This window comes from Peromyscus maniculatus, chromosome 1 (genome assembly GCF_049852395.1).
Source record: "Peromyscus maniculatus bairdii isolate BWxNUB_F1_BW_parent chromosome 1, HU_Pman_BW_mat_3.1, whole genome shotgun sequence".
Lineage (NCBI taxonomy): Eukaryota > Metazoa > Chordata > Mammalia > Rodentia > Cricetidae > Peromyscus > Peromyscus maniculatus.
Window position 1 is genome coordinate 114,407,437 of NC_134852.1, and position 12,263 is coordinate 114,419,699.

Below are 12,263 nucleotides of genomic sequence, written 5' to 3' on the forward strand. Positions count from 1 at the left end.
ACCTCAAGACCCCTGAAGCTGCCTAGGTTCCTCCTCAGCCCTCTGCAAACACTAAGCCCCATGACTGGTGGGCCACAATGACCTCAGACAAGAGATCTGCCCCTGCAAGAGTCAATGACTTTTGTCCTTCTTATCCCAACAGTTCCAAGGAAGACCTGATCCAATTTTCAGAGCTTTCCTGAAGGAAAGGAAGCTCACTTTTCCTGGCAGCTCTTTTCACTCTAGGAACCCAATAAAACTTGCAGCAATCACTCCAACCATTACCACATTGTTTCCACACTCCTTTAGGAGGAATCAAAATATCTGGATTAAAGCTGCCATTTCCCTTTCTTGGTGGAGGCCACCATTTTCCTCCTATTCTAGGTTCCCACACTTCTTGTTTTTCATCCCATCTATATGTTACTCCATCCGCATTCTTCAGCCAATACCCCTTAGGGTCTCAAGTTTTACACAGTGTCCTTGGAGTATCCTCAGAGACTGAATTATATTCATCATAGCCAAACTGAGTCCATTGTACTGATATACATCATACCATGTGCTATAGCTGACTACACATTTGGTATAATTTATCCAAGCCTGAAAAGCTTCCCCAGGCTGCAGGTTCTTTCCCATGACCATAACTGCCTTGACCCCAGCCTGGATGATCATCTCTGTATAATTTCCCTTGAAATTTATTTCATTCCCATCCTGTTTCACAGAAAGTACCATTGGTCTGGGAATATAGAACATGAAGATCAGATAGAAGTAAAAGACTAGCATTACAAGAAATAATTATATGGAGGAGAACATGACCATGACATGTGCACACCATAAAGCATGACCTTGGCACACGTAGGCATTCTGCCTTGGCCCTCTAGAGGCATGCTAAACAGAAGATCCAGAGGGGAATGCATGGAGGGATGATGGTCCACAATCTCGGGTCCCTCATCTCCAGTTTCTGCTGGCAGTATGTCAGGCATCTTATATGCCATCCTGGCAGTTTACTACCAAGTTACTTTATTCTCACTCAATTTCTTTAAAAAGTGACTCATTACTCATGACATCAGCATCCTCTTGTTGGCTGTGAATGAATCACAGGCTTCTCTTTCCACTAGGTTTACCTTGTGTATAGCATGTGAGCTGATTGGGCAGATAATCTGTCTTGGTGTGTGTTTATCTGCTTATCAAGTCTAGATCTTTCCATTTGTTCTTGCACCACAGATAACCCCCATTTATATATAGTATGTGTTTTGACTTGCAAGATGCGGAATGTTTCAAATTTAAAACATAGGCATCAAAACATGACTCCAAAGTAGGTGTGTCTTCTCTAGAGGAACATTTGCACACTCACGCTATATGTGGGTTTTCTGTGTCTAACTTCCATCATTTAACATATTGCTGGTGAGTCACCCATAAGAAACAACTGAATACCAAAGGCAAACAGAGATTTTAACAGTGGTTAGACAGCAAAGACAATTATCCTCAGATTAATGACTATTTGGGAAGCAACAAATGGTTTCAAAGCAATAATATAGTTCAGAGGTGTATGGTGATTTTCAAAAGAGAAAATTTTAATGTGTTCCAAATGGTGAAACACTGATCTATGAAACTTCCCCTCACGCTCACTCTTGATTTCCCAGCCCTTGGCCTCTCTTTTCTCCATATTAGATGCTGTCTTTTTGTTTTTATTTTTTTGAATAAAGAATATTTTGATAAAGTGTTTGTCTTGAAAACACATCTGTTTGAAAATAATGGCTGTCGTTACATTTATGTTCCCTAACTAGAGGCTGTTACTGCATTAAAACATGTATCTTGAATATCATGAAAGCTAATTGCCAATATGACCAAATATTTGGTTGTTGTGAATTGTTATAACATTCCTAAATTATTATGAATTATTTTATAAAGTTAGATATCAATAAACCTCACAAAATATAATATATCATTATGAACAATTCAGGTAGCCAAATGACAGTGCATGCAACTTCAGAATATTTTTTATTAAAAAAAAAATCCAAATTTTATCAACACTGTCTAAATTTCAGTTAAACTATATTTTATTATCTTTTACAAGTTAGGAAACTTTCCATGACAAATGACTGACAGGCAACATTTTGTGGGTCTACATTAAGAATGGATGACAAGATGCTCTCAAAAAAGAAGGGACAGAATAATACTGGAAGAAATGAGAAATAATTACAACAGGCTATGAAGAGATATATAGTGTTGTCAAAATAGATGAAAACTGTGTTAAAAGTAAGATGTCCTCAAAGCTTTCTGCTTTTCTATAATCCCCAATTTCCACACAAATCCAGAATCATATTTTCTATAGTGAGGATATAGGCATTATGTTAAATGGAACATTTAAATACTGTGTATTGCAATCATAGTAATTAAATTCAAATAATTTTTATAGGATAATGATTAGGGTATCATTGTAGAGTAATTATTCCTTGTTTGGGAAACAGGTCTGAAATTCACAGGAAAACTACAATTGTATATTTTTAGCAAACAATTATAACTTCATGAGTCAATTTCCACTGAAAACCCTTAGTTATCTTACAAAAATACTTTAAAATAAAGAAAATTAACTCATGTCCTAAATTAGATAAAAGAGTGTTCTTAGATTTCACTCTTCAACAAAACCAATTTAGTTTGTAAGCTTTCAAAACCTGAATACTTTGAGAAATCTGTTTCTTATGTTCTTGGTCCTTACTCCATAAATAATGGGGTTCACCATAGGTGGTACAAGAAGATAGATATTGGCCACAAATATGTGCACTTTGGGTGTCACTTTATGCCCAAACCTGTGGGTGAGGAAGGAGAAGAAGGCAGGGGTATACGACACTAAGATGACACAAACATGTGATCCACAGGTGCTCAGAGTCTTGAGTCTGGCATCCTTGGAAGGAAGGTGGAAGACAGTGTTGAGTATAAGGACATAAGAACAAATGATGAGTATGAAGTCAACACCCCCAGTGAGGAAGGCAACAACGAGACTGTAAGCTCTGCGGATGGATGTCTCAGCACAGGCAATCTTGATGAGGGCCATGAACTCACAATAAGTATGAGAAATTATGTTGGTCTTACAATAAGGAAGCCAACTTAGCAAGAAAGGGTGAGGACTGAGAAGGGCTAGTCCCCGAAGGACAACAGCTAGACCTATCTTTCCGGTTACAGTGTGTGTCAAAATAGCTGAGTGTCTTAATGGGTTACAAATGGCTACATAACGGTCAAATGCCATGGCCAAGAAAAAGCCAGACTCCATGGTTGAGCAAGAGTGAATCAGGAAGACCTGAGTGAGGCAAGCTTCAAAGGAAATCTCTCCATCATGAAACCAGAAGAGACTGAGAAGTTTCGGAACAGCTGTAGTGCACACCACAAGGTCAGCCACTGCCAACATGCAGAGGAAGAGGTACATTGGCTCATGGAGGCTGACGTCTGTCTTGATGATGAACAGAAGAGAACAGTTTCCCACTAGTGCCAAAATGTAGACCACACAAAAGGGAATGGAGATCCACATGTGTGCTGCCTCCAATCCAGGAATGCCAATGAGAATGAAGGTTGAGGGATGGACATCAGACTTATTGTAGACAGACATAACAAGCGCTAGATGTCTTAGATTCTTCTTCATGGGTGTTTTCTATAAAAGAATAAAAATAATTTCTAAATTCGAAACTTCTCATTGGTTAAAATATATAGGGAGTACCTTTTGCACTAGAGAAATTTCTGTATCTTTAAATGTACAGCAAAAGGTTATTTCATGGCATAAAAGAATTATCTATAATTAAAGAATTACTCTGCCTTTGAAAACTTACCACTCAAATTCAGAAATAGTTGATATCTGTAAAGAGATCTTCATGAAATTTTTTATTTCAATGGGCTGCCCTGAAGTATTTGTTCTCCTTAACCACACAGAAAACAACTTTCATACTTTCTATTTATGTATTAACATTGTTATTTATATTACTATATAAATTTTCATTTTCAGATATGATTGATGCATAGTTGCACATGAGAAAGACATTTAAGTACCAAAATACATATTTAAATGTTTGCAAATTCTATTATCTTTCATTGGAAAGAATTTGATACTGATTGAAAATTGAAGAATGTGTATGTTATAGTGAAAGGAGGTCAAAAAAATTGAAAAGAAAAGTAGTCTATGAGGGACTAGATGAGTATTTTTTCCCTTTCTTTACCTTCCTTTCTTTTAAAAAATGAATTTTAGTAAGTATACTTTAGAGAAATTCCAAATGACTATGTGCACATACCTATGATATAGGAATACCAATACATTGGCTAATCTGTCAGTGATAGTGGATGAATGACCATGTACACCTTTATTCATCCCTATCTGAAAGCCATTAAAAATGACAGCACTAGTGGTCAGAAAAATTATACTAGGTGATAAATAAGGCAAGGTGTTATTCATGAAACTTCACTGTACTTTTAGTTTTGACCTTATTTGGTGATTTTTGCAGTAAGTTAATTATAACATTATTTTAGCTACTGAAACATCTTTCCATTATCTATGAGTCAAACAACCTCTCCTTAGCCAAGTTGATAAAACAGGTATTATTCATCAAAACTTCAGTTCAAAATTTTTCCTTTGCCTAGTGTGTTTTTTGTTGCCTGATTGTCATCCTCAGATTTCTGCTATAAATTGATAATTTCACTTACTTAACTTATTATTAATACAGAACCTGGAAAGTTGTGTGAGTCTCATCATACATAAATTATTTTTATTCTCTTATATTTAGAAACACAATTAAAGCTGTTCCTAAAATATTTACTATTACAGATAGCCTTACATTATGGTTTGATTATGATCATGAAAATTAACAGTATCCAAAAATCAGGTTTAAACTATATATATTACAGACTGGATGTCAATATCAAATTGGAAAGATATAACAATTTTTTATTTGAAATTTCAAATACAAATCATGTGCTCACTTCTACTATGTGACCTTCAGAGAGCTTTCAGATGGATGTTCTTTCTTAATTTTAGAAGAAATAGTTGGATAGCTAGGTCAAGGCAGCTTTGTAATTTTTAAGCAATGAAATTTCTAAACTATATCATATAGTGGTTAGAACAAGAATATAAAGAAAAAAAGGTACTTGGGAAGTTATTTAATTATATATTATCCTATGCTTCTAAACCTACCAGTGATTGATAATAAGGCAATTGTTCTTTGGAGAACATTACATGTATTAACCCATACATCTACCTTCTTGTTGAGTAGAGTCATAGTAACTTTATAAGTTTAAAAACCTGGTAAGTGATAAACCTATATTCTATCTCACATACTAACTTCAGGACATTCACACTTAATTACACTGAAAATTATTCATGCAATTTATTAATCATTAATATTATTTTATTATATTGGTATAATAGAAATGATGAGTGTTATTGTTTATACAACATTAAAACATGACTTCAGTATTAAGTTGATTACAAGTAATGTTAAAAGCTCCAATTTTTCATTACATGAAGAAGCTCCTCCAAATTTAATCTTTTCCTTTTCAAACTAGACCATCCCTAATGCAACTTTGAACACTTAGCTGAGAAGAAAAATTGAAATAACTAGCTCTCTCTCTCAAGCTTACCTTTTTCTACAATTATGATTATGTACTTTTTGCTTATAAGGTAGATGCATTCTGCACAGTTAGCACAAAAACATATGGGATCAATTGTTCCAAGAAATCTTATAGAAGCTGATGTAAGTGACTGGTTGCTTTGAGTAGAGCCCTGGACACTTCCATTTGACTCATATACACCTACCTGATCATATGGTGAGAGTTACTGTGTATTCATTACCTCATTGCCAATTCTTCAAGCATCAAGATGAGCATCTGCTAGGCTTAAGTAATCTACAGTTTCTTCCTTGTCTTACTGTGTGTCATGACTGAATCCAGTTATTGACAATTTTCAGTTGCCTCAGACTTCCATGGCTAAGGAATGAGGATGACTTTGTTGTAGAATCAGGAGAAAGAAAACCAAAAGATTTGAAGTTGGAGATTTGAGAGCAGAGACAACTTTAAGATCTTTGGATTCACATCTTATTTACAGGAAACTCTGGAAAACAGAGCAGGCAGGGAGACATCCTCTGTTTCTGCACCCTCCCTCTCAGCAACATTTTTTAATTGTTTGAATCTCACTATTTAACTTTAAATAAATGTTAAAAAGAAAAGATGGAGACTTAGCCTTTTTAAAAATAAAAGTGGGATTCTAGTTTCAATTCTGTTGCTGTGATAAAGTATCCTGACAAAATTCACCACAGGGGAAAAGGTGTTTTTATCAGCTGACAAGTCCAAGTTATAGTCCATTACTGTGAGGAAATCAAGGAAATAATGTTAAACAACTAATCACATCACATTCACACTCAAGAACAGATAAAGAAGAGATGCATGCATGCTTCCTTGCTTGCTTTTTTGTTCTCAGCTTGATTTCTAGAGCTTTTTATAGTTCATGACCACTTTCCCAGGGAATGGTGCAACACACAGTGGGCTGGATTCCCACATCAATTACCTTAATTAAGATAATGAACTACAGACATACCCACAGCCAGCCTGAGTCATATAATCCCTTTCCAGGTTATTATAGTTTGTCAAGTTGACAAAGCATATTGTGACACAGGTCAACTTTACTACTTTTGTTAGATATAAAATTTGGTATTGTATAAATTTATTTTTATATTGAATTGTGTTCTTCATATATGTATTAAATATGTATGTGCATATTACACATATATATGTAATTAATTCTCATGATTTATAGATTCCATATTTTAAATATATCTATTTGCTAAAGCATAATTGTAAGTCCAAATGAGTATTTGTGGCTCATTCAAAGTAATAAACACATACAAAAATCTCCCAAATTTTTTAATGTTCTAATACACATATTCTCAGAAGAGGGTTGGCAAAATAAGATTCTTAAATTCTAGTTCTAAATATCATAAACAAAATCTTTTGCGTGTTGTTATTCAGTCTCTTTCCTCCTCTTCCTATCTTTATTTCCCTGTAAAATGGTCTATCATTGTAGTACTGGGATCATGTAAAGTGTTCCAAAGAGCCAGAACTTGGTCATGTACTTGGTAAAAATAACTTTGTTAGATAAGTTCCATGCATAATGAATTGCAGTGCTTTGTGATATGAGTTACAAGTTAAAGCATCAGTGCATGTCCCTAAAGAAAATCAAGTTTCTCTATGTATACATTAATGCAGACTTTTGGAGACTGGTTCTAAAGGCTGTAGACAGGGGCTTCAAATAAAAAGGCCATAGCATAGCAAAATGTAGGATTTTTCTATCTGAGGTATATTTCTAGAGATGGAATAAATTCACACACAAGCTGAGGGTCATGCACTTTATTTTTCCAGCTCTGATTCTCCGGTTTCTTTTCAGCTCTAATTCTCCCAATTTTATTTTGTTCAATACATCTATATACATATTTTACAGGAGGCTTGAGTCAATAAGAAGAAAAGTTACAAAAGCTGTATCTCAGGGTCACAGCACATTCCTTGAGTAAACAATAAGGAGCAAAGTCATTTACCATGGCAACACATAGGCAGGGACATGGTGCTCGGCACTTTCCTGAACAGTGGCATTGAAAGCATCCCAAACCTAAAAATACATTCTCTTATTCTGCTTGTAACCCCCTGTTGTATCCTGCTTATACAAGGAAAGGAACTTATAACCCTTTACTTAAGTTGTGAGGCCAGACCATTCTCTGTAGCCTGGCTAATCATGAAAGTTTTTCATGGTTTAGATGGACATAAAGCTGTTTCTCTCTGGACTTGATTAATTGATTAATTATTATTTGAGATCTAAACAATAAATAGTTAGTTAGGTGAACCTTGAGAGATTTTTTTGTTTTTTGTTTGTTTGTTTGTTTTGTTTTGTTTCAAGACAGGGTTTCTCTGTGTAGCTTTGGAACCTATCCTGGAACTCATAAGTGCTGGGAGTAAAGGCATACACCACCACTGCCTGGCTGAACCTTGAGTTTTATATCATAAACTGAGGTTAGAAGTTTTTGTAGAGTGTTAATTGCTAAGGAATTTAGTAGGGAGTGGCCTCTGGTCTGTGTTATCAGCCAGGCCTGGCTACAGATACTGGCATGATATTTTAAGTTGCTTTTGTATCTAAAAGACATTGATTCAACAAACCAGATATCTGCATCTCTGTCCTTATGTATATCTGTGAAGGTTTAACTTAAAATATGTACAAAGAGATATTTATTTTAGCGAATTGCACATAATTGCTTTGTCACCTAGCTAAAGATATAAAACAGGCTTCTAAGTTTCTCACCATTTTGTAGAACAAAGGCTGAACTATGAAGGCTTATTTTATTCACCAGAATTATAGTGTAGGGAGAACTTTTCCTTCTAACAATCACTGAAGTAACTATGCTTAAAAAGTGAAGAACACACTGCCAAGGTTGTGGTACAAATCCCAAGGCTGTTTTAGGGTGGGATTAGGGTAGCACACAAGAGAATTACAGACAGAAGCAGTCAGTTATTCATAGGCAATATTCTCATAAGCCTTGCTTATGAGTTTCCTCCATCAGATTAGTTGATCATCTGGTAGATTTGCCTTATAAATATCAGTTGTCATCTACTGTGTATCTTTGTGGATCCTGAAAAATCATAATGTCTACCTGGGAATCTTTATATTTATCTATAGTGTGTGATGAATGCATGGAAAAGAAGTTTTACATAAAATTTACAGCATGACACTCTAAGCTACGATGGAGTCACTTTATACTAAGTGTCATGTGATCAAACTGAAACTCTGAAGGGAAAATCCTCAAATGAACCAGGCTTAGGTTACTAAACAAAAATTCCAGTGTCACATACTAGATAATTCCCTTCAAGTTGGTGGTCATGGATGGGGGATCCCAGCAATCTTAAAAACAATATATAGGTTTTGCCATTGCCTTTTTTCTTTTACTAGAACTTGATTATAAAGCTCTATTGCTGGAGACACCACATATTGTGATCACTAAACATGGAGATCAAAACATGGTACTTGCTTGACAACTTCTTTTATCCTGACTATCTTACACTGTGCCAAAGGTGTTATACAGGCACCTGGGGGAAGAAAAATCATGAACAATTTTTACCCAGCTATGAGCCCTGCTAACTATAATATTGACAAGCTTGGCAATTCATACCCATTTGTGAAGTGGTGGTATAAATACTATGGTAGATAACCAATAGCTTTGTGATTTCATATCTGTAGAAATCATATCTGTAAACCTAACCGAGAACCCATGGCAGTGGTGATCAAATACCCTAGAGGAGAATCTTTTGCTGAATGGAAATAGTGTCAAACTTCTTTCTAGTTACTTATCATTATACCCATAGATAAATGCAGCTATCAGCCCTCATATATCATGGCTGTGCAAAGTGTCCCATCATAGGTAATGGGCTCCAAAACGCCAGCTCATGCACCAGGGATGAATTCTGATCCTACTGCCAGGGATCCCCTTAAGCAATCAGGCTACACAACTGTTTGACTTATGCAGAGGGCCTAGTGCAATCTCATGGAGGCTCTACAGCTCTTGGTCTAAAGTTCCTGAGTTCCCACTAGTTTGGTTTGGTTGGCTCAGTAGGCTTCCCCATCATGATCTTGATGCCCCTTGCTCATAGAATCCCTCTTCCCTCTTCAACTCTTCAACTGGACTCCTGCAGTTCGGCCTGGTGCTTGACTGTGGATCTCTGCATCTGCTTCCATCAGTTACTGGATGAAGGCTCTATGATGACAGTTAGGGTAGTCACCGATCTGATTACCGGAGCAGGCCAGCCCAGACACCATCTCCACTATTGCTAGTTGCGTAAGCTGGGGTCATCCTTGTGGATTCCTGAGAAATTCCCTAGCACCAGGTTTCTTCAGATCCTCATGATGCCTCCCTCTGTCAAGGTATCTGTTTCATTGCTCTCCCACTCCATCCTTATTCCAGCTTGACCAGCTTAAATTGGGTTGTTGGTTATTTTGCTGCCTAGTTTCTTGAGTTCTTTATATGTTTTGGAGATCAGTCCTCTGTCAGACATGGGGTTGGTGAAGATCTTTTCCCATCCTGTTACTTTATGTTCTCATCCTCAATACCCTACCCTCTATTGCCTCCCAACCTGAGATTACTCATGGATGTCTCATCTATTTCCTCTTCCCAGGGCAATCCATGCATCCCTCTTAGGGTCCTCCTTATTAGCTAGCTCCTCTGGAGCTGTGGGTTATAATCTGGTCAGCCTTTGCTTTACATCTAATATCTACTTATGAGTGAGTACATACCATGTTTGTATTTCAGTGTCTGGATTACACTACTCAGGATGATATTTTCTAGTTCCATCCATTTACCTGTAAATTCCATGATATCAAACAAACCACACAGAGATGCAACAAAGAAAGAGAATTACAGACCAATCTCCTGCATGAACATTGATGCAAAAAATAGCAATAAAATATTGACAAACTTAATCCAAGAACACATCAGAAAAATTATCCACCTTGACCAAGTAGGCTTCATCCTAGATATGCATGGATGGTTGCATCTCTGTCAATTGCAATCTGTCAATGTAATACACCATATAAACAAACTCAACAATAATAACAAAAAAAAAAAAACACCCACATGATCATCTCGTTAGATGCTGAAAAAGCCAACACCCTTTCATAATGAAGGTCTTGGAGAGAACAGGAATACAAGGAACATACCTAAACATAATAAAGGCAATTCATAGCAAGCTGACAGCCAATATCAAATTAAATGGAGAGAAATTCAAAGCAATTTCACTAAAATCAGGAATGAGACAAGGCTGTCCAGACTCCCCATATTTATTCAATATTGTACTTGAAGTCCTAGCTAGAGTAATAAGACAACAAAAGGAGATTAAGGGGATAAAAATTGGAAAGGGAGAAGTAAAACTTTCACTATTTGCAGACGATAAAATAGTATACATAAGGGACATAAAAAATTCTACCAGGGAACTCCTACAGCTGATAAACACCTCCAGTAATGTGGCAGGATACAAAATTAACTCAAAAAAATCAGTAACCCTCCTATATACAAATGATAAATGGGCTGAGAAAGAAATCAGAGAAACATCACCACTTACCCTAGGCACAAATAATATAAAATACCTTGGGGTAACTCTAACTAAGCAAGTGAAAGACCTTTATGATAAGGACTTTAAGTCTCTGAAGAAAGAAATTGAAGAAGATATCAGAAAATAGAAAGATCTCCCATGGTCATAGATAGGTACATAGTAAAAATGGCAATCTAACCAAAAGCAATCTACAGATTCAATGCAATCCCCATCAAAACACCAACACAATTCTTCACAGACCTTTAAAGAACAATACTTAACTTCATATGGCAAAAACAAAAAACCCAGAATAGCTAAAACAATCCTGTATAATAAAACCACCTCTGGAGGCATCACCATCCCTGACCTCAAGTTCTACTACAGAGCTATAGTAATAAAAACAGCTTAGTTAGTATTGGCATAAAAACTGACATATGGACCAATGGAATCGAATTGAAGGCCCTGACATTAGCCCACACACCTATGAACACCTGATTTTGACAAAGTAGCCAAAACTGTACCATGGAAAAAAGAAAGCATCTTCAACAAATGGTGCTAGCATAACTGGATGTCAACATGTAGAAGATTGCAAATATATCCATATTCATCGCCATGCACAAAACTCAAGTCCAAGTGGATCAAAGTCCTCTATATAAAACAAGTTACACTGAACCTGATAGAAGAGAAAGTAGGAAGTAGTCTTAAACACATTGACACAGGAGACTACTTCCTACTATAACACCAGTAGCACAGACACTGAGAGCAACAATAAATTAGACCTCCTTGAACTGAGAAGCTTCTGTAAGGCAAAGGACACAGTAAGTAGGACAAAATGACAGGCTACAGAATGGGAAGAAATCTTCACCAACCCCACATGACAGAGGGCTGATCTCTAAAATATATAAACAATTCAAGAAACTAGACATCAAAATACTGAACAATCCTTTAAAAATAGGCTACAGAGCTAAAAGGAGAATTCTCAAGAGAAGAATTTCAAATGGCTGAAAGACATTTAAGGAATTGCTCGACATCCTTAGTCATCAGGGAAATGCAAATCAAAATGACTCAGATACCATCTTATGCTTGTCAGAATAGCTAAGATAAAAATCACTGAAGACAGTTTATGTTGGAGAGAATGTGGAGTAAGGTGAACACATCTCCAATGTTGGTGGGAGTGCAAACTTGTATGA

The 12,263-nt window shown here is 36.2% G+C and overlaps 1 protein-coding gene across 1 annotated transcript; it reads right to left on the reverse strand.

Moving 5' to 3' along the window:
* Window positions 1–2,644: 2,644 nt before the first annotated feature.
* On the reverse strand, window positions 2,645–3,613 carry LOC102918560 (olfactory receptor 52D1-like). Its single transcript, XM_015990787.1, has one exon. The coding sequence runs from the start codon at window positions 3,611–3,613 to the stop codon at window positions 2,645–2,647; it is 969 nt and encodes a 322-aa protein (XP_015846273.1).
* Between the last annotated feature and the right edge of the window lie 8,650 nt (window positions 3,614–12,263).